We start from the raw sequence: 23461 nt of genomic DNA, 5'->3' as shown, positions 1-23461 counted from the left end.
TTGCCATACAAGCGGCAAGTACATTATAGGTAGCAACATTACCTCATGTGCGAGTAGTTCATCCTCGCCTGTTGATTTTGTCTTGAGCTTCTTGCTTTAATTAAGCCTTATAATGTTTGAGCTGCTGATAACAGAATGCACAGCCTTCACGAAGACTTGGCAAGTTAACACCTCTGCTGAGAAACAGCTGAAGTCAAGTATGGACGGCTATAGAAAAGCAAGTTTTTAGGACAGTTTGCCCTGTATGCAAATACTCTAGGCTAATTTGAAGAACTGATACTTATAAATCACAGATGTAAATGTACAATACTTGTAGGAGAGTAGGATCTGCTTCTTATGGTTACCCCCACTTTTTGCTGATGTTTCACTGTTTCTTTACTTTAGTCTGGCTGTGACCCTGCTATCCAGGGCCGCAGCCTAGCTGCTTCCTCTCTAAATCGATTGCATGTACTTTAGGTACACTCCAGATTGGATTCTGGGGTACCCTTATAAGTCCCTAGTATATGGTATACTATGTACCTAGGGAATAGGTACCCCAGAGGCCTCTCAGGGGCTGCAGCCTGGTTTTACCTTGGCGAAAGAAGGAGAAATGTTTAATTGCTCCAAATTTGAGCTGTTTCCATGTGTGCTGCTTGGTACAGCGCACATGGAAACAGCAAAACTCCAGTGATTGTTTATGTGCAGGAAGGTGCTCCTTCCTGCACATAAACAATCATTTAAAAAAATGACATTTTGCAACTTCTATGTGTGCTGCATTGAGCAGCACACATAGAAGTAACAAAACGCCATCTTCCCCTGCAGCGCAGTCACCCATGCCCTATGGTGCGAGGGTGCCTGCATTGGCACTAGGCAGCTGAATTTAGCGCCACCACAGGGGGAAACGCAGGGTTGCACCATGTTCTTGTAAATATGGTGCAGCCCTGTGTTTCTAAAGTGATGGCGCTTGTCGTTAGCCTTCTTGGCTTTAAAGCACGCTTCGTCACTTTACTAGTAAATATGCCCTTTGGGTCCAAGGCCAATGTTCCCTTTTTTCCTCTGTGTGCGGCAGTATAAGGTTTCTGTGCACTGCAACTAAGGCTATGTGCGCCGGAAACCAGACAGCGTATGTGGTGCAGCGCCAAATATCACTCCAAACCTTTGCTTAAAAAAGTGAAAAAAGAGTGCATTTCCACACATGTAGCTGGTTGAGGTGGAACCCAGCATTTAGAGTATTTTTTTCCTCTGCATTTGCTTCACTCTCTGGATAATGTCCTACACTGGGGTATCTTGCAGCTCTTAACACATTATTCTTGAACAAGGCTTTTATGTATCTAGAAAAAATGCAAATCTGTGAGTTGTTGAGTGTATTTGTGTGTGTGTTTTATAGAAGTACTACGTCAGAGGGAACATGTTTTTAAGGTTAGAGATAGCCTCAGAAGTAGCACATGAAAAAGTTTCTTTTAGTGAGAAGGTTTATGACCAGCTAAAAATCTCAAGTGTAAGTAGTGAGAACAAAAACATGAAGTTTGAGCAGAGCTCGTCAGTCTTGGTGTTTCAAGAATAAAACAAAAGCTAAAGTCCAGGCAGGGTTATGACAGTTAAGAAAATAGCCTCCCTAAGTAGACCTTGCTCTTTTATGTGCCAATCAGGTTTATTTTCTGTCACTGTGCACTACTCTGTCTAAACAGGAGCAATAATTATCGAATGAGCTTTTTTGGTCTCCCTTCCTGTGCTACTTTTCTGCATGTGTCACTAGAAGTGTCTGAGGGTTGTTTTATATAATTATTATACGTTTTGTGGTCGGTGATTGGCTAACAAGGCATTATGTACATCCTCTGGATGCCATTGATGTATGATTAAACAAGCATTTGCAATGCAATAGGTCTCACATTTGCAAAAGTTTAAGCTATTGGCATTGTTCATGACAATGCCTTTTTTAATCTATTTTATAAAACAAACACATAATGGCATTTATTTATCATTTACAAAGCCAATAGCTAGTGTTGCATTATTATTAGCAATGCCAGCTGCTCACACTTTTATAATGCGAGACCTATTGCATTGCAAATGCTTGTTATGTTTTCGTTTGGACTTGGACATACCAGAGGACTTTTGATTGGAAGGTGAAGACGTAAAAAAAAGTGGCCCCGTAACGAAGACAGAACCCGGAACTTGGAGTGGATTCTATGCAGAGGCCACCACTACAACTTGGATTTGGCGACATAAAACCTCTCCTGCCAATATTGAATCACCTCCGAGTTCATGAGGGTGCAATTATCACACAACTTAGTTGTCTCCTAAACCTAGGCACCAAGGGCACACCACATGTGGGTCTGTGGCCGACATCTGCCTTCTCAAGTCGAACATGGCTCAAATCTCTTCACCTTCAGAGGGGACATTGTTCCCTAATACACTGTGAAAACACTGCGGACTCGCCAGAAAAACTATACATTTGGGAATGGAGTTCCACATCCGCATAAGAAGACATTGAAAGAAAGGAACTGATGTCAGCATGCAGGGATGTCAGCTCTGTCACTTCCACTCCAGTTTGGAGTCAGCACTGAGCCTCACAATGCCACCTAGCGATGCATAGAGCACTGATTTGAACAATCGTTGGATTTAGTCTGGTGCCTGAGGCATATTCTAAAACAAGAAATCTAGCGTTAGAAGTAGCCATCAGAATGAGAATACATGGGAATAAATTTACATCTGCCCTCAGCAGCAAAGCTACCATTACAGCCACCACCAACCATCAGCCCAAATGGTAGAACCATAAAGTGTTGCCAGTGAGAACCCATAGTAAACCTCAGTTAGCACTAATGGGCATGTAGGATAGGCAATGGAAAGGAGGGGACCTGGAGTTCCATCAACACCACTCAATCCCCTATATTAAATGCCTGCTGGAATGGGCTATGGGACAGCACATTTATCACTTTCAACTTGTCCTGCCAACTAATAAGGTTAAAAAGGTGAAAGTCTAGGATTCGTGTTTGAGCTCTGTGCTTTTTAGGGAAAAGGGAGTAAATATCTGTGCTCATTTCTTTCAAGGGCAACACCTCCATGGACTCTTTGGTCAGTGTTAAAAATTGTGTCGCTAGTTGGCAGAGGTTTGCAACCTGTCCAAGTTAGGACTACAATCCTAGTCAGGATAAGTAGTCGGGTACACAACCTAAATTGACATGCGCTCACCCTCTGGTAGCTTAGCACAGAGCAGCCAGGGTTAACTTAACAGGCAATGTGTAAAGTATTTATGCAACACACCACACAGTAACACAATGAAAACACCACAAAGACTCCACACCAGTTTAGAACAAGCATTGAAAATGCAATAGGTCTCGCCTTTGATTAAGTTAAAGCCATTTGCTTTGCTAATGGTATTGTATAGCAAAGCAAATGGCTTTAACTTAATGAAAGGCGAGACCTATTGCATTTGTAATGCTTGTTATTAGGCTGTCTGCTCAATTTCCCATAGTGTTGCTGTTTGAGCCACATGTAAACTCAAAAACGACCCAGTTCACTGCTTTTATAAAAGTCCATTATTTCTTCCACTTGATGCATGAAACCTAGCATTGACAATGCCTATTGTTTTGGCATTTGAATAGCGCATACACGAAATGTTATTTGAAGCTTCTTTTACAGGCAATGCAGATACTACTGCATAGGAAGTAGCAGTGTAGGTTATTCGAACACAAGTTTACTGGATAAATGGGAGAGTGACTGCGTGTGAGCGTATAAGAAAGTGTGTTTGAGAGAGTGAGTGCATTTAAGGGTGTGTGTTATGTTAACGACTTTGCAAAGTGCTTCTGTCCCAGTGCAAACCCAGTCTGTGGTTCACTGTCAAAAGCCCTCAGCTGAAATATTGTTGGGGCTCGAACATCACAGAAATTGGCACCCATGTTATGGATGTATCGAGTCCCCTATTAAAATAACTGGATCCGAACTGGCTTCAGACAGCAGGCATTTATCAAAGGTGCATGGTGTGCTGGATATACTTACCATATGTTTGACAAATATTAGGTGACTATGGAACAGAAGGGAAGGTTTAGCAAAGTTGCTGGGTGAGCAGGGGACAATACACATTATTTCTTGCGCATATTGTATAAGTGTATGACTGAGCTCATTTTCTCTGACATGTGGGAACAGTTCATAAAAGCCGCTGAAGTAGAATGGGCATCTGGCGCAGCTTATTATATTTAGAATAAGCATGGAATGTCAGGTAACATTTATAAGCAGTGGCGTGAATATGTGACATAAGACACAGTTGTCGCAGTGGGTAAGGAAGAGGAATCGGGATGTTTATAAATCATGTTGTGAGAAATTACGATAGATATTAGAGAGGGTGTCCGTTTGGACAGTTAGAGGGGGAGAGCTTGGGCCATAAGGGCCGTTTATAGGCCATGGCATTTAAGACACAACATCAGACCAAGTATCAGAGGGGGCGTTTACAAGAGAAGCAGAGTGAGAAACATTAGAAGCAGTTATTAAAGTTGGGCATCATCAGCTATCATTTATTTGAGCTACACTGTAAATTGCAAGTGGGCGATGTCATAGCTGCAATTTGAGTGTAAGGCACCGGTTCATCAGAACTCTGTTGAGCATGGGACATCCTGTGCTGCTTATTGGAACTATCAATGAAATATTAAATAGACTAACGAGAGCAAACAAAAAGAAATGATGACCTTAAAGTTTGTAACATATTTTGGAAAAATATTTACACCCGTAGGAGTTTTGGCTTCCTTTTACAATAAATGTTTTATTTTCCCATTCAGTTTTTTTTTTTTTAAAGCAAAACAGACTGTTGTTTTTGGACTTATTTCGCATGCCCTCCCAGGCACAATATCAGGTGACTGTTGGGCCATTTGGAGAGGGTGGGAGATAACTTTTTTCATGCAAATGAGTGTTCGGCATGAAGAAAACAACTACCTACGTCACCTCATAAGACGGTTGCTTACCTCCCTGACCAGTTCCATGCAGTTTATCTAGCTTGTTAACTTCAGTGACTATATCCCACACTCAAAAAGGCTTCTCTCGTATCTCTTCTCCAGCTATAAGATACTGATCTTCAAACTCTCCTCTCTTCACCTTGCCCTCCCATAAAATACTTTGGAGATGACGACCAAATTGATATTTTAATCACAACAAAAATTCAAATTATTGTCAGGAAGATCAAAAAAACAAAATAAATGACAATGCGACCTTGGGACACTGTGTAGGCATGAGTAATACTTATCAATAGACACAACACGTTGTGCAGCAGACAAAACAATGCAAGTCACCAAGCAATTCGAGGAGTTAAGGGAGATCTCAAAAGTCCAAAACTGTGTCTTGAGTTGGTTTCCCCTGTCACACCTTATAGTGCATCACAACTTTACCAGCAGCACATGGCAATGGCCTTCGCACATAGGGAGAAAGATATCTGAGCTCAGCAATATCGCATATAAAATAAAAGAGAGTTGGGGTGAAAACAGAAAAAAGTCCATACCTCTGCGGTTCATGGGCCGGAGCCTGACAGCCACTTTGACTTTACTGTCAGAATGTCGGCGCTTTGCACGGTGGCTCCCTCCCGGGATTACAGACAGTGCAGTCCCAGGTCGTCCCTCCCTGGAGTTCGGCTGCAATCACGCGAAGCCCCGAGGGCGTTGCGGGCGGCGCCGGGCTCGGGAATCTTGTGCACAGGTCCCAGGCGCAGCCTGCTCCATGCCCGGCTGCCCTGTGCACATCACAGACCCACAGCCTCCTCCCGAGGATCCCGGTGGCTGCGCTCCACCATCAGCCCGGCCGCTATCTTCCAGCGCCATCCGCACTGCGGCACCAGCAGCAAAAAACTCCGGGATCGTGCACAGCCGGGAGCCTCGTGTGCTCCCCCAGAGAAACCATGACTGTCGGAGACAGCTGAAAGAGCACGGAAAGAGCCGAAGATCCGGGCCACGGAAACACCCGAAGCTCTTCGGCTAACCTCGGAATGGAGGGAGAGGCGCAAGTACGAGGCATGAGGGGCGCTGGAGGTCTGGAGGATGACATACAAGCTACTACTTATCACTCACCCAAGGCATCCGCGAACTGAGATTTTCACAAATCCCTGTCACATACAGTTCGTGGCTGTAACTGTTTCTGAGCAAGTCTAGCGGGTTTTGTTCAAATATTACTTAATGTTTCTACTTTCGCTCTGTGTATCAAATATGAAAAAAATCGATAAGACTTCTTGACGTGTCTTTTCAACTCCTCATACAATTATGTTTTTAAGAAACTAGTGCCACGCGCTGTGCAGTGTGGTACAGAAATGTATTCTGGCAAGCAGTTGCCTTCTGGCATATCTTTAGCCTTTAGAGTACAAGGAAAACACATCAATTTATCAACTTGATGGCACTGATTCTGGTAGCGACCTGCAGGTTACGAGTTCGAATTCCGAAAGACCGACTCGGTCGGAGTCCATGATTACGAGCTCAGTGAAATAAACGATTTCTTGTCTTTATGGGGCCATGTGTTTAAACACATGGCCCCATAAAGATAAGAAATCGTTTGCAACGAACGGAATGCAGGCGAGCCCCCTCCAAGTGGGCCATCTGAAAAAGCCAAAGGGAGGCAACATCCAAAGCTCTTTTCCAATGGCTGGCCACTGTTTAGCATAAACGGTGTCGCCAGCTAATGGAAAAGAGGGGCGGGGCTTAAAGCCCTTTACTAAAACTCCTCAAAATCATTAAATCTCGCTGAGCAAGCTGCGCATGTGCGCAGCAACACTAGCCGAGACATTAAAAATAGATTATATGTTGAACAAAACAAGACCAAAAAGACAAACATCCAATAAATCGAAGCCAAGATATGCAATCTTAAAGATTTAGGTGAAAACAGTGCATAGAAGTGCAAAGGGTCAACTGGGGCTATCTGGTCGCGCCAGACTGGGAAAAGTCACACGGTCAAGCAGTACACGAGGGAACACAGGCCGGCTACAGGGACCCACTTGGGCCTACTGAACACAGTACCTATAATCCTGGTGCGTGTTCTGCACGGTGTTGCTTTGCGAGGCTTCGTGCCTACCATCGCCGGTTCCAAAAAGCTGTGTGGCGAGGCTTTGTGGGGCTTGGCTTTGGGTCAGTCTGGGGAGGTGTGCGGCGAGGGTTTGCTGAGCTTGGCATCACTTTGTTTCGACCCCGGGGAATTGTGCAGCGAGGCTTTGCAGGGTTTAGCATTGCTGTGCGTCGGTTCCGATGGACTGATAGTTGTACAGCAAGGCTTTGCGGGGCTTCACGCTGCCTAGCGTTGATTCTGGTGAGGCTGGCAGCTGAGCGGTGAGGCTTTGCTGGGCTTCGCATTGGGTCCGGTGAGGTCCACAGAGAGCAGAGCAACTTAGGCCCACTTTCAAGAGTCCAGGACTGGGGTGGCACCACTTGGCAGAGCAGACTCACAGATGGCAGAGTCCAGGAGTAGGTTGGTTGGAAGTCTATTGTGTCCCTGAGACTTCAGCAACAGGAGGCGAGCCAACAAGCCCTTGCATAAACTTAGGCTCAAGGACGTAGAGAGCAGGTCCAGTCCTTCTCACTCCCAGACAAGAAGCAGCAGGCCAACACAGCATGGCAGGTAGCAAAGTGGCAGTCACTTCTACAGCACAACATCTCTTCTTCCTGGCAGAATTTCCTTAGTTCCAGCAGTGTTCTGATTTGGTGGTGTCAGGGGTTCAGTACTTATACCCAGTTGTGTCACTGAAGTGGGGGATATTTCAAAGAGGCCTTTGAAGATCACAATATTCATGCATTTCCTGCCGTGGCTCCAGACTCATTACAGGGGAATAAGCAGCTGTTTGTGTGGGGACAGGCACATCTCTGTTCAGATGCACGTGACAGCTCCTCACTCTACCTCAGGAAGGCCCATTAGTCTGGTGATGGTCCATCAGGATGCAAATGTCACATCCCGGCTCCCTTTGTGTGACTGTCTAGAGTTTTGTGACGCTTTTGCGCTTTTCTCTGGGGCTTAGTCAAACATTGCTGGCCACCACTTTCTGACGGCCTCCAGGTCTATTAATGAACAGGAGTCGCAGACCGAGGGGTCATAGTCTCAAAGAAGATACTAGTAAGCATGTCGATGTTGTGAAAGCCCAACAAGGCCATCGTCTTACAGCGCCTTCCACAGGATTTGAATGCTGAAATCTCCTAGACATCCGACCTAGATGCTGCTGAAAATGGAGGTATTTTGTTGATGAAAGCAGCACATACAGGATAGAGTACCAATTGTGGCTTCAGCTTTTACTTACTTAATGATCAGAGCTTTTGAATCAGTGCAATATATTCTCGGAAGCTACAGTTTAAACAAATCATGAAGCTGTACGGAATCATGTGGGTGAAAGTCAAAACAATGTACGACATCAATGGAGACCACATTGTGTGTACCTTGCTCTGATGCAGCCCTAATGTGTCTCTGACAGAATAAAATCTCGCAAATTATCCTCTAGAACAATTTGTCTCATGTACATATTGATCTCATTGTTGAACAATTTCCTGACATCACAAGAGTCCACAACTGAAGGGTGATTTGTGATGCAATGAGGTCATGCCATCTCAAACCCCTCCAGGGGTGAGTTTCCCTCACCTCTCCCCTTACCCGCTTAACTGTATCCCTTCACCTTTAATTACACCACAGACAACGTGATTTGGTGCCTTAAAAGGTCGCAGTTTATTCACCTATAACATGGTTGTACATTTCGCAATTTTATTGGTCATTCATAACATCCATGATAATGCATATTCTCATTGTCCTTGCGGTTATGCGCTCCCAGACAGTGTATTTTGCAGTGTGCCCCTTTGTCAGGGCCTTTGTGTCTGTGGTTCCAGACTTCAACTTGCTACCAAATCTTGGGGGTGTCTGTCAGCACCTGCCCGGGCTACAAGTGCTGTTCCGCTTGCCCTGGACCCTTTGCTGGCCCCTCGTCAGCTCTTCGGGCCCCTGCTGGGCGACATCCCAAGGGCCCTCTGTGAGCATCTCATCTACTCTGCCTGTGGCTGCGTCCTGTTATTTCGCTCACTCAGTACCCCTGCCGTGAGGCATCCCAAGGGCCCTGTTGGAGCGTCACATCTACTCTGTTTGCGGCTGTAAGCCGTCCTTAGCCCCCTCAGTGCCCCTGCCATGAGGCATCCCAAGGACACTGTGTGAGCCTTCCATCTACCTCTAATAAACTTTCTCTCTTTTTTCTATCTATTTTTTTCTAACGTCACGCTCCCTCCAGTTTCACGATCGGAGGGAGCTCCCCTTCTCCTCCTACCTCATGAGAAACCCAACTGCTCTAGCACCCTCACTATGTTTAGCAGAAACATGTCCATCCTTACCCACGTCAGGTGCAGGCCGTCGTCCAGATGGTACCCTAGGGACCTTAGGTCGATGAACCCGTGTCTCACGAACCCCAAGCCGTTGGCCCTACATTACTTAGCCATGGTAATATTCAATTTACGCCAGGATTTCTCCACTGCCCCTAACTACACAGCCCCCCTCCATGCTTTGTGAACTGTTATAGCCGAGAAGATCACCTCCGCCGGACGCAATATCCTCGCTATTGCTGAAAGGCCTGCCAGCATTTTTTCCAAGAGACCCCCTCCTACCGATTGTCTCTAGGTCATTCCCTCTCAGGTGGACCACCACTGCATGCGGTCTGCCACCCTGCCCCAGGGCTTCCCGCACCACAGGGAGCTGTTGGTCCCATTTCATTCCAGGCTGACCCAACCAGATTACGTCTGTGTCCCGAAGCCAGATTCCCCCGATTTCGCACCTGGCCTCCGCCCACCACTGCACCCGCATTACGAATGAGTGACCCACGATCCAGACTTTCAAGAGCTGCTCCGCCGGACCTAAACGGTAGGGGGAAGGGGGAGGAGAGACAAGGCTTAGTATTATGTAGGGTGAATGTATCGTTTAAACACGCCGGACCCCCAACGCCCTAGCCCCTTGATCTGGTCAGCTCCCAACCCAAGCTCTGCTGCAGTGGTGGCTGCCCCAATTCGAAAGGAGTGGGAGCCGAACACCTTCGCCGGAAGCCCCACCCTGTCTAGCGCCCTCCTCATCACTGCTATGAATTGGAACTGGCTCAAGTAAGACCCGTCCTCATGTGCTAGCAGCAGGCCCCGCCTGTGTTCCCCTCGTCGTATGTACCGTCGCACCAGACAAACAGAACAGCACGACTTGTTCCCGATGCGGTTAATCCTGGCCCACTTCCCCTTGCCTGCCTGATCCGTCTTGGACCGCCGCAGGAGGACATTCATGTGCCCCGGCTCTAGTTCTAGGTCAGCCTGGCGAATGCAGGCCGTTCCTGGATTGTCTATTGAGGGGACCACCAACTCGCCGACCCTGTATGCCCCAAAGAATGCCAGCTCCGAGGAGCATATCTCACCCAGGGACCCCATCATCTGCTGTAGTACTGCAAAGCTAATGGGCTGCCTACTGTCCCTCTTTGTTTGTTGCACTCTGCCTCAGCCCTTCTGGGCCATTCTACACCGGAAAACCTTCACGGGTCTCCGGCTAAGGGGGGGTCCTGTGGTTTTTGGGGGCCATGCTCCCCCTTCTTATCCCCCCAGCCGCATGCCAACTCGCCCCCTGATTGGTGGGGCAGTAGGCCCTTTCTGGGGCAACCAATCCCGGTCGCCCCCTTTTTCGCAGGCTTTGCGACGGGGGAGGGAGGGCTTCCTGCCTCCGGGCGGCATTTGCCCCGGGCCCCCATCGGGCTTCTAAGTGATGTCATCGATTATGTAATTTGAGATGTCATGTTGAGGTCGTGCAATATCAGCCACCAATCTAAATGTATGTGTATTACATAAATATATATTTTATTAACCTTGCTTGCTACAAATAATTTAAGTTCTTGCCTCTTTTCTGCATTTCAACTTTTCTATTTGGGGACATTGCTGTTGGAAGTCTTGAACGCTCCACCAGAAATCTTCATCTTGGTCACCAGGTACTGTGGGGTGCCAGAGTTCACCTTGTAGATCATGAAGTAGGTATTGGGCATCATGTAGGGAGAGAATGTAGAAGGGTGAATAAAACCGTTCAAAATAGTTATAAATTGCCACATGGTTTTGACATAGTACTGCAAAAAACATGATGTAGTGATGGTTTTTCTGTGGTACCAAGATCCATTTACAGGCATACATGTCAGAAGACGCCTATTTGTTGCGTCAGGATCTGTGGAGTTAAACACAAAGATTTTTTGAGGGCCTACATTTAGCTTTCAATAGCAAAAGAAAATGAAGATCTAGTCAACTTGCAAAATGCTTGCAAACACAAAAAATTAAAAGGGCCAATCCACAAAAGCATTTACCAGTAAGGAAGTAGTAATACAGGAGGACTGTTACGTTCTCACCCATCCCTTTGTGAATTGGCCTAGACACCTCCAACTGACAATCAGTAAAAGTACAAAGAGGGAACAGTCCTTTCTATCTGCAATAATTTTATAGGAATATTCCATGCATACGGGGGCAATTTCCAAAGACAAGCAAGAGCATATGAAATAGTACTAGATACTCCGAAATGCATTTGTGAATAGGCCCCAGTTTTCTGCAATGAATGCAGCAACCCTATTTTAGACGAGTGAAAGGGAGGGTCGCGTTGTGAACTTGGAACAAAACAGCGAGTGAGCTTTCACCTTGAAGTTAACAGAGCCCCTTTGCACTGTGTTCCACCCGAGGAATTAAAATTCTTTAGTGCATGTGCAAATCAATACATTAACTGCAGCCACAACTCCGCTTTAACCTTGAAAAAGCAGCACTGATTATATCACAGAATAAGCATTCACTCTGTACATTACAAAGAGCATAGGTGCTACTGAACACAATACAGGCATTTTTGTTTTGAGAGTAATGCTACAATTAGAGTGCCCCTTTGACCTAAATAAATCATATAAGAAAAAGGTGCCTGCTTTCTGCAAAGTAAAGTAAATAACCTAATGAAAGAATCCTTATGGTAAAATGTTAAGAAGTGCCTTATCTTTATGATATATTTACTTCGAACGTGCTACCCATATAGTAACCTAAAGAAATATTGACCTTAATAGAACTCACCACCCCTAAATAGCCCACCTAAGGGCAGGTGCGTAGTTGATAAAAATTTTGAGGGGCAGGCACAGCAAGAAAGGGCAAGGCCAAATTATGGGATACAATCCTGTACTCTACCCCACCAAAAAAAGTAACCATTTGTTTTTTTCAGTTACTAGGGAAACAAAGTGTTAAAAGCAACCGAGCTTCCCCGTGACATTGTCAGCTGGCATCATTGCCTCCATCACATATTCAAATGAGAGAGAGAAAGAGAGAAAGAGAGAGAGAAAGAGCGAAAGAGAGAGAGAGAGATAAAGAGAAAGAGAGAGAGAGAGAGAAAGAGAAAGAGAAAGAGAGAGAGAGAGAGAGAGAGAGAGAGAGAGAGAGAGAGAGACAGAGTTTGTGTGTGTGTGTGTGTGTGTGCGTGTATATATATATATATATATATATATATATACATACACACACAGAAATTTTAAAAGTACTTTTAGACTGAAAAGTAGCGGCTCAGTGCCTGCTTACTACTACGTTTGTTTCTATTTCTTGCGGCTGCACTTACTTAAATTAGTTTAAGAAATCAGTTCAAAGAAGGTATATTAAAAATATGAATCGCCTAATATTTGTATCGCCTTGCTATGGGGGATAGCCAAAGTCCTTCAAATGCCGCCTCCTTAGAGAGTTCACAACACACAGATCAACCTAAAACACAAGGTATGTGGAAGAATATATTGGGACTGAATGTTCTACCCTAACTTGCTAACTCAGTTTACACTGTTTAACAAACCTGACTTTAGAAAACAGAAAATGTTACTAACTTCTGTAACAATGAAATACTGAATTGCAGAGTTCAAAGAAGTATTACATGCACAATAAATGGTCGATTAAGCACTCCCACCTCGTAACATGGCTGAATCACCGCCTTTTCATTTAGTTTACATTATTCTTGGAGAACATTTCAAGTGAACAAAATGGAATCCCACTGCTATCTTAATAAATACATTTTTAGACCTGTTTACATTTTGAGGTACTCCACTTCTCTGATAATATGCAGGCCAGTGGAACACCGGTTTACACAGCTGGAAAAGTCAGCAGCGCGCTGTGATTGAAAGATTCATAGCTATTATTGCTGAAAGATTGCATTCAATCCGACATTCAAATATTTGGGAGAAATGACCAGAAAACGCATCTTTTTAAAACTCTTGGGTAATATTTAAGGTAAACTGTTTTAAGCGGGAAAACATAAAAAAAAAATCTGACAGGAATATTTTTTGACAAGAAACTCAGTTGAAGAGCAATTTCTGAACCTAATTCACTGATAAAATAAGACTTTTTCCATGCATGCATACAAACCACAAAAATAAAAGCTACCTTCTTGAAATCAATTTTTTTAATTCACAGGTTATGGGATATCCCGAGTCACGTTAATAACTTCTTTCCTACTATCCAAAAAAGACAACAACACGTTCACCCATTCTGTTGAGATGGATGCATTATCCCGTGTCAGTCAGTCATAAATTCAGAAACACTCAAAATTCCGTACAGGCCATATAAAAAGCAAAATCAAGTTCGGACAATACCAGAGAAAGCATACCACATTAAAGAACTATTGTCAACATGATAGTGTCGTGAAGGAAAGGTAACAGCTACAGGATCTCGGGCTTACTTTATGCATACATTAACGTTGTATGCGCTTTCCACTGAAAACTATTTCCAACCACCATTTCCTGCTGGTCTCAGTCAAAGCTGCTGTCAGCACACTGCCAGTCAAAGCGAGCAGGCAGTTTGGCCCTTGGGATGGCGGCCCTGTAGAGAGAGGCAGGTAAGATGCTAGGCATTGTGTGTTTTTTATTTCAGTTGAAAAAAGGTCCTGATTGAGGTTGGAGAGGTCAGGTGTTGCTTTAAAAACACAAGATGCTGCAGAATTGAGGCAGTACATCAGGTATTGTTTTATTACAAATTTGGGTGAGGTGGATTACAGAACGGGGGAGTGTTCAGAAATTAGGACTGTTAGACCTGTCAACCTTAGGGTAGTCTTCCCCAACCTTTTTGCCTTACTCCCCCAGATTTGCTGATCTTATTTTCGTCGGCTAGGACTCTGTGCACTTTACCGCTGCTAATCGACACTAAAGTGTGTGTGCTCACTCCCTAAAGCAAAGTAAAATTGGCTTACACCCAAATGTCACAATTAATTTACTTGTAAGTCCATAGTAAAGTGGTACTACATGTACCCAGGACCTGTAAATTAAATGCTACAAGTAGTTGGCAGTTCAGGCTGGACTGTTCCCATGAGGCACAGGGTCAAGACTGATTTGCATATGGCCAGGTCTAAACTGGGGTGGCATGGTGAGCAAAAGAATGATGGATTTAACCCAGATCTTTTGACTGGGGGGGTGAACGTTTTGATTTGTTCTGCATTCCGTCCATCAATTGTGTGTCTTTTGCTTTCTCGCCATAAGTGCGCTGGGTATGCCCAGACGTGGGTCCCGGGCTCACTGTGCCACTGGATTCAAGCTATACAGGCTGAAGAGGGGTAAAACCCTGAAACCGGTCCTAGGATGCTTGTTTCCGGTCCAGGGAGGACCTGGCTTGGCAGTTCGGGCTGGAGTGCTCCCATGAGGCACAGGATCAAGACTGATTTGCATATGGCCAGGTCTAAACTGGGGTGGCACAGTGAGCAAAAGAATGATGGATTTAACCCAGATCTTTTGACTGGGGTGAATGTTTTGATTTGTTCTGCATTCCGTCCATCAATTGTGTGTCTTTTGCTTTCTCGCCCACAAGTAGGCCTGCAGTACTGATTGTGCCACCCATTTAAGTAGCCCTTGTCTCAGGCCTGCCACTGCAGCCTGTTTGCGCAGTTTTTAACTGCCATTTCGACCTGGCAAAATAAACCTTTTGGCAGGCCTATATCTTGCTTTTTAATACATATATCACTCCAGGATAGACCCTAAACAGCCAATAGGGCAGGGTGTAGTGTATTTGAAATACTTTTAACTTTTACATGCCCTGGTAGTGAAAAAACATTAAATCGTGTTCTACTATTGCAAGGCCTGCCTGCCATTAGGATAACATTGGGTTACCTTATTACATTTAATACATGTTAACTTTCAGTAGGGGTAGGGCAGGAATATCTAGATTGGTATTGAAAGAATTATAATGTAAAACCCTCTTTAAGAGTAAAGTTGGATTTTAAGTCGCAATTCTGAAAATGGCACTATTAAAAAGTTTGAGTATACAAAAACGTGTTGCCATTTTCTTGTACCAGCCATTTTCTGCCTGCAGCCTGTACCCTGGGTCACATGACTAGGTGTAGCTGGCAGTTGATCTTTGTGTATTGCTCCCAGAGAGTGAGACAAATGGGTCATAGGTGTTGGCAAGATGGGTCATCTCTGACTTGAAAGAGGGGAGGAGCTGTCACCTACCACACTTGTACATCCCAAAGTCTCTGTCTGAGCACACTCACAAAGGGTTTGCACTAGTTTTTTGTGCCCCCAGACAAGCTGGGACCAGGGAACGAAGGCAGATAATTTCAAGAACCTTTGGGGTGGAAACCTCCAGAACCTTCTCCTACTTCAAAGCTGGCAGCAGGTATAAACATTGGCCTACTTGGCTGACCTCCTGATCTGAGCCTCAGGGACATAAAAGGCTACAACCACCTTGAACCTAGCACATGGACTCTGTTTGCTGTGAGTCTTGCCCCCCCAGAAGTGGTGCCGCCCCAGTCCTGGACCCTTGGAAGTGGGCCTGAATGTGCTCTGCCAGCCCAGCTGTGGTCCTCTGGGCAGAACTGATGCTGCGCAATGCATTTCCTCGAAACTCAATATCAGAAACACTGCTGCGAGAAGCATGTTCAATGACGACATAGGACTTCACTTTGCTGCCCGCAACTCCTCAGAACAGCCACTGCAGGATACATACTCGACATAGGGCCTCGCATTGTAGCCCTGTAGCTTTCTCGGAACCGCCACTGCTGGACACATGCTCCACACGGAATCTTGCAATGCTCTGCAATCAGGATTTACTAACTTGGTCCCTGTATCTGGCTCGCATCCTTCACGGTCAGCCTAGAGATGTGATTTTGTCCTGGTCCGGTGCGACCAGATAAACACAGTTGACGCTTTGTGCTTCTAGGCACTATTTTCACTTAAAACTTTAAAGTTGCATATCTCCAGTTCTATTGACTGGATTTTTGCCGTTTTGGTCTCAAATAATTTATTAAATGATTTATTAAATTTAGAGCAGGATTTATCTTGTGTTGTGTTTTCACTTTATTACTGTTTGAAGTCCTGTACCCTTCATTCAAATGTACAGGACCCCATACTCCTTATCCTATTGGCCCTCATCTGCAGACTCTCAACCTTTAGATTCTAGTTGAGTCAGGATTGCCACAAACTTCTTTCTGAATGCGGCATTCTGCTGCGATTTTTCTTGTGTTTGCCTCCAGGTCTCCACCAAGTATTCCCTTTACTAATCCAACTCGGTTTTCTGTAGTGGTGATCCTCGAGGATAAGGGCCAGATCAACAGTTTAGCAGACGGTACTCTGTCAGGGTGGTGAAGAATATTACCGTCTGCCACATGGCCTGCCAGTGATCGCTGTATCTTGACAGGAGCCTGGCAAAATAGAGAAAGTTTGGTAGGCGGCTGCCGTCTGTTTTCACAGCCATTCAGCAAACTTTAACAGACTTTTTGTTTTTCAAAAACAAACTCCCACAGTGAGAGTTTGTTACTACAAAACAGAAGATTAATGACCCCCACACCATAGTTTTCCCTGGGTGTCATGGCCATTATTTGTTTTTGCTCTCAGTCACCACCAGGTTTTATCTGGCAGTGATGGACAGAAAAAAAGTGGACTTCATAACTTACACCCTAATTAGTGTGAGTAGTGTAATTCCTTTCCTCCGATGGCCCCTACTCCGTCAAGCTGTTAGGGAAAGCTTACCGTCAACAAAGCAAACAGGGCTCCACCAATGAAAAGTCGACGTTCCTCCCAACCCTAAATAGAGTAGGCAGAACGCAATTTGACAGACAGGGTACTCCATCATGCTTGTGACGAAGTACCCTCTCATCCAAACTATAAATCAACCCTTAGTTTTCAAACCAGGCCTCCAGGTTCACTATTTTGTTGTTGATACTGGTCAGTGATGTGCTTAAGTTTTATGTAATTTATTTAGTACATCCATAAAGAGCTCTTCACCTGTGGTCAGTTGGGAAGCCCTAGTACCGTGTTCTCTCCCACGGTGTATAAAGTGTCCCTTGACAAAAGGGGGCTTTTGGAAAAAAAAAGAAAACAAAAAAAAAGTCTGCCTGCCCCCGATGTTTCTGGTCTTTTCTTCATTGTGGGTATGCTACAGACCATGTGGGTAACTCCAGTGTTCACAAGCAGATCTCGAATTGAGGATCCAGGGCCTTTCAGAGAGAGGTCTTTCATAACTGAAGGTATCTTCGCTCCTAACTGCAGGAGAATGGGTATGCTCAAAGGCTCCGGTGTTTCCACCTCCTTACCTGCCAGATAGTTCTCCTGAATCCCCACTAGGGGGCCAGAGTGTGCCACAGACAACTTCCACTGACACAGATACCCCGGTGCAAATCTGCTTCGGGTGCTCCGGATTTCATGTTTCAGGAGCCAGTGATCTCTGCTTTGTATATCTAAACTGCCTGTGGATCACCGTGCTCTGCTGCTCATTAAAGCCCTCACATGAGTGCTGCCATCAGCCACGGCTATCCCCACAGCACCATCTTGATCTTTATATCACCACATTTCAGGGGACACATACAGATGGCAGAGTAATTAGCCATAATATCATGTGATCATAACCATTACTATTATTGTTGCAACCGGGTCTCATCCTGGACAAGATTCCCACATGGCATCTGCAGATGTCAATGTTGGAGGATGCTGCACATAGGGGCATAATCGCGGAGGAATTCCATCATTACTTTGATGCAAATGAGGAGTCCATTGCTGACCCTTTAACATAATGGGAAGCATTCAAGGTTTATATTTAGAAGGTTGTTAGAAATTGGGTTTCTGGTTGTTAGAGGTATGCACCCTGTCCAAGCAGAAACCACTTACCTAGTCAGGGTAAGCAAGATACACACCATAAGTTAACCCGTGCTCACTATCTGGTAGCTTGGCACAGAGCAGGCAGGCTTAACTTAAGAGGTAATGTGTAAAGTATTTGTCCAAAACTTCAAACAGTAACAATGAAAACCCCACAAAAAGATGTCACACCAGTTTAGAAAAATTAATTATATTTCTATGAACAAAATAACAAAAATCCAGTAGGTATAACCGGAGTTATGAATTTTTAAAGAATAAGTGAAAATATAGTGCATAAAAACTTAAAACGCCAACCGGGGCAATCTGGTCGTGCTTGACCAGGGTAAATCCAAAGGTTAAGGCCGACCACGATGGAGCACGGGTCGGATACAGGGACCAGCCTTGGCCTGCTGAAAAGTGCCTGGAATGTGTTGTTGAAGGAGTCGAGATGTGAGAAGCAAAGAGGCGATGTGTCGGCGTCAAACTGCTGGATCGCAGGCGATGCATCGTGATCAAGCTGCGTTGTTGACGAGCCGCAGGATGTAGGCAATGCGTTGGGAACGGGAGGCAATGCGCCACGCAATCAGTGATGCAAGGTGCCCGGTTTGTGCAGCAGCGGTAATGCGTTGAGGGAAAAGCGCCAGTTCCGATCTGTGCAACATCATCAATGCATGGATTTTTAACACTTGCAGCACTTTATACCCACTTCCATGGGCCCAGGACTGGCTTGGCACCACTTGGCAGGGCAAGACTTGCAACAAGCAAAGTGCAGGTACTGTTGCAGGTGGATGACAAGTCTTGATGTCCCTGAGACTTAGAACAGGGGGGCAGGTCAGATGGTCCAGTCCTTCCTCAGCAGGGTAGAGGGTAGCAGGCAGCAGGGAAGCACAAAAGAAAGGCAGTTCTTCCAGAGTGGCAGTCCTTGTAGCAGCATAGCAGTCTTCCAGGCAGAGTTCTAAACAGGTCCAGTAGTGTCTGATTTAGTGGGGTAAGAGACCTGGTACTTATTTCCAGGTGTGCCTTTATAGTGGGGCTGGCTTCAAAGAGGTGCACAGAGGACCTCCCTCTCAACTCTGGCTCCAGACTCAATCCAGCGGGGTATGAAGCCCTTTACATGGGAACAGGACACAGCCTATTTAGGTGTGTCAGCTCCTCCCTCCCATTCTGCCTAGGATGGCTCATTAGTATGTGGTTAGCCATTCAGTCACACCTAAGCTCCTTTTGAATGTAGCTGTCTAGAGGGAATGCACAAAGTCCAGTTGTCACCCACCCAGACATGTATTGGAGACAGGCTGCATGCACACAGGGCTAAGAGCAGAAAATTACATATTTTTAAAAGTGGGATTTTTAAAAGGGTAGTGAAAAATTCGGCTTAATCAGTAAAGAGGATTTATCATTACCATTCCAGTGATATGAAGCATAACAGATCTACTCCTTCTCAATCAGGAATTACCACTTGTACGTGTAATACAGAATCCCCAATGGTAACCTATGAGAGGGGTAGGCCTCACAGTAGTGAAAAACTAATTTGGGCGTTTTTCACTACAAGGATATGCAAAACATAAAAGTTTATGTCCTACCTTTTGATTACACACAGCACCCGCTCTATGGGCTACCTAGGGTCTACCTTAGGGGTGACCTATATAAAAAGGGGAGTTTAAGACTTGGCAAGGGGTTTTAAATGTCAAATTGACATGGCAGGGTAAACTGCTCACACAGGCTCTGCAGTAGCAGGCCTGAGACATGTTTAAAGCGCTACTTGTATGGGTGGCACAACAAGGGCCAATTAATTAACAGGCCCTGGGAACCTGCAGTGCACTCTACTACGGACTTGTAGATAAATTAAATATGCCAATTGTGGATAAGTCAATTAAGCCATGTTTTAGGGGAGAAGCCCATGCACTTTAGCCCTAGTTGGCAGTGGTAAAGCTATCAGAATCCGAAGGCCGACAAACATAATTGAGCAAAATGGGAGGTAAGCAGGCACAAGTTTAAGGGAAGACCGATATAATGCTGTCATGCCCAAATTAGTTCAGCCGGATCTCAGTGCATTTGTTACAGGTAAGAGTTCCAATATCTGTAGACTTTTCATGCCCTAGATCAGATACCTAGTGATCAGGCCATTTGATAGCTCGTGCTAGACATATTTATTTAAGGTGCTGTGAAGCATAGGATTTGGGAGAACTATTCTGTCATGGATCCATGCCCTATATCTAGCCTGGGACACAGGTCAAAACAGGTAGAGAAAACTCTGAATCCGGACAGTTGAAAGAGGTGCCAGACAGTATTGTGCCCTATCTCTGATCCTCTTTGCCCTTACAGTAGATCCATTGGTCAGTCAGATATGCCAGAATGGGAAGAGGCACTGCCTGGAAATAATGGGTCAGAAACACTCCATCTACAAATTTATGGATGACGCCCTGAAAGTCTTAAATTACATAACTATAGGATATACCCGAGATCCTGGAAGCTTTTGGTGAGATATTGTGATTGGTGGCCAACGGACCCCAATCTTGCATATTCCCCATAACAGACGCTTGCGCTCAAACATTTAACGAATTGGGCGTCATTCACCTTTCCACAGAACTGCAAATATTCAAATATCTGGGAGTCATTGTGCGCAGACACTTTACTGACATCAAGGCTGGAAATCTGGACAGGGCCCTAGCCTCAACCAGGGACTCAACAGAATTTCGGAAGCAGCTTCCATTATCATTACAAGGGCCAATCTCTCTCTCTACAAAATCGTGATCCTGCTGATGTGCCTCCTCTCTAATCTGACACTCGTCCTACGCAGACTCTTGTTCTGTGATTAATAGCCTCTAAACAAGACTTCTTTGTAATGTGCCCAGGGTAGCCTTTGGTAAACTTGTTTCTCCCCAGGGACAGTAGGGGCCTGGGAGCACCCAATTTTTAGGCCTATTATTCACCTTCATGAACACCTAAGGGGTGCTGGTAAGATCAAAGGGGAACACATCAAACTGAAAATGCTCCTGTTCAACCAAGAACTGCAGGTATCGCCAATGGGCATGCATGATGGCTACATGGAAATAGATGCCCTGCAGATTCAACGCCACTGTCCAGTCTCCACAGTCGAGGGCAGATCAGACCTGAGCATTTTGAATTTAATCTGCAGATGTCAATGTTGGAGGATGCTGCACATAGGGGCATAATCGCGGAGGAATTCCATCATTACTTTGATGCAAATGAGGAGTCCATTGCTGACCCTTTAACATAATGGGAAGCATTCAAGGTTTATATTTAGAAGGTTGTTAGAAATTGGGTTTCTGGTTGTTAGAGGTATGCACCCTGTCCAAGCAGAAACCACTTACCTAGTCAGGGTAAGCAAGATACACACCATAAGTTAACCCGTGCTCACTATCTGGTAGCTTGGCACAGAGCAGGCAGGCTTAACTTAAGAGGTGATGTGTAAAGTATTTGTCCAAAACTTCAAACAGTAACAATGAAAACACCACAAAAAGATGTCACACCAGTTTAGAAAAATTAATTCTATTTCTATGAACAAAATAACAAAAATCCAGTAGGTATAACCGGAGTTATGAATTTTTAAAGAATAAGTGAAAATATAGTGCTTAAAAACTTAAAACGCCAACCGGGGCAATCTGGTCGTGCTTGACCAGGGTAAATCCAAAGGTTCAGGCCGACCACGATGGAGCACGGGTCGGATACAGGGACCAGCCTTGGCCTGCTGAAAAGTGCCTGGAATGGGTTGTTGAAGGAGTCGAGATGTGAGAAGCAAAGAGGCGATGTGTCGGCGTCAAACTGCTGGATCGCAGGCGATGCATCGTGATCAAGCTGCGTTGTTGACGAGCCGCAGGATGTAGGCAATGCGTTGGGAACGGGAGGCAATGCGCCACGCAATCAGTGATGCAAGGTGCCCGGTTTGTGCAGCAGCGGTAATGCGTTGAGGGAAAAGCGCCAGTTCCGATCTGTGCAACATCATCAATGCATGGATTTTTAACACTTGCAGCACTTTATACCCACTTCCATGGGCCCAGGACTGGCTTGGCACCACTTGGCAGGGCAAGACTTGCAACAAGCAATGTGCAGGTACTGTTGCAGGTGGATGAGAAGTCTTGATGTCCCTGAGACTTAGAACAGGGGGGCAGGTCAGATGGTCCAGTCCTTCCTCAGCAGGGTAGAGGGTAGCAGGATCACGATTTTGTAGAGAGAGAGATTGGCCCTTGTAATGATAATGGAAGCTGCTTCCGAAATTCTGTTGAGTCCCTGGTTGAGGCTAGGGCCCTGTCCAGATTTCCAGCCTTGATGTCAGTAAAGTGTCTGCGCACAATGACTCCTCTCTAATCTGACACTCGTCCTACGCAGACTCTTGTTCTGTGATTAATAGCCTCTAAACAAGACTTCTTTGTAATGTGCCCAGGGTAGCCTTTGGTAAACTTGTTTCTCCCCAGGGACAGTAGGGGCCTGGGAGCACCCAATTTTTAGGCCTATTATTCACCTTCATGAACACCTAAGGGGTGCTGGTAAGATCAAAGGGGAACACATCAAACTGAAAATGCTCCTGTTCAACCAAGAACTGCAGGTATCGCCAATGGGCATGCATGATGGCTACATGGAAATAGATGCCCTGCAGATTCAACGCCACTGTCCAGTCTCCACAGTCGAGGGCAGATCAGACCTGAGCATTTTGAATTTAATCTTTGGCACCAGGAAGTAGTATGAGTAGGAATCACCACCCACTTTTGCTCCCAGGCCAGAAACAAGCACCCTGGGACCAGGATGAAGGTATCAACCCTAATCAACCAGGCTAGCTTGAATCTGGTGGCATAGCGAGCAGTGAGATCCAAGTCTGGGCATACCCTTCCCACTTAGGGAGACAAATGCAAAGAGAACAGATGATGGACAAAATGCTGAACAAATCAAACATTCACCCCATGTCACAGATCCTGGACAAATCCATCTAGCCTGGCTGATATGGGGTGATGCCCCAAAACTGGTCCAAGAATGCCTGATTCTGGTCCAGGGAGTATCTAACTTGGCAGTTTGGGCTGGACTGTTCTCATGGGGAGCAGGGTCAAGACTGATCTGCATACAAATGGTCCAAATTGAGGTGGCGTAGTCAGCAAAAAATTATGGATTAAACACAGATGTGTTACTGGGGATGAATGTTTGATTTGTTCAGCATTCCGTCCATCATTCGTTCTTTTTGTTTTCATTGAAAGGCAGCAGGGGCTCAGAATTGGTCTGCCCCGGCCGGAGGACTTCAGTTATTACATTAGATTTGAGCTCCAAAGTTGGTAGCTGTAGGTCAAGAACTTCAGCTGCCTGCTGCAGGACTTTAGAAAAGTAAGCACTGTTCTCAGTGGCAGGGCGTGGAGGCACGTTGAGGCCAGGGTCAGAAGAGGTGTCAAAACCACTGGTATCCTGGAGGTCAACATACCAATTCTTCTCATG

At 45.4% G+C, this 23461-nt stretch overlaps 1 protein-coding gene across 3 annotated transcripts in view; it reads right to left on the bottom strand.

Moving 5' to 3' along the window:
* The window catches only part of PIBF1 (progesterone immunomodulatory binding factor 1), an 848309-nt gene that overhangs the window by 117229 nt on the left and 707619 nt on the right, over positions 1 to 23461 (bottom strand). Inside the window, exon 17 of one of the 3 annotated variants that reach the window (XM_085622003.1) lies at positions 10966 to 11136. The exons of the other annotated variants lie outside the window; for them this stretch is intronic. Within the exon in view, the coding sequence (XP_085478129.1) occupies positions 11107 to 11136 (30 nt within the window). The 3' untranslated portion in view covers positions 10966 to 11106. Of the gene's footprint in view, positions 1 to 10965; positions 11137 to 23461 lie in introns of those variants that run through there. 3 annotated transcript variants of the gene reach the window in all.

The sequence above is a fragment of the Triturus cristatus genome, chromosome 8, assembly GCF_964204655.1.
Source record: "Triturus cristatus chromosome 8, aTriCri1.1, whole genome shotgun sequence".
In the NCBI taxonomy this organism is placed as follows: Eukaryota; Metazoa; Chordata; class Amphibia; order Caudata; family Salamandridae; genus Triturus; species Triturus cristatus.
Note: the sequence above shows the minus strand (reverse complement) of the source record. Positions and strands in the feature narration are given on the sequence as shown.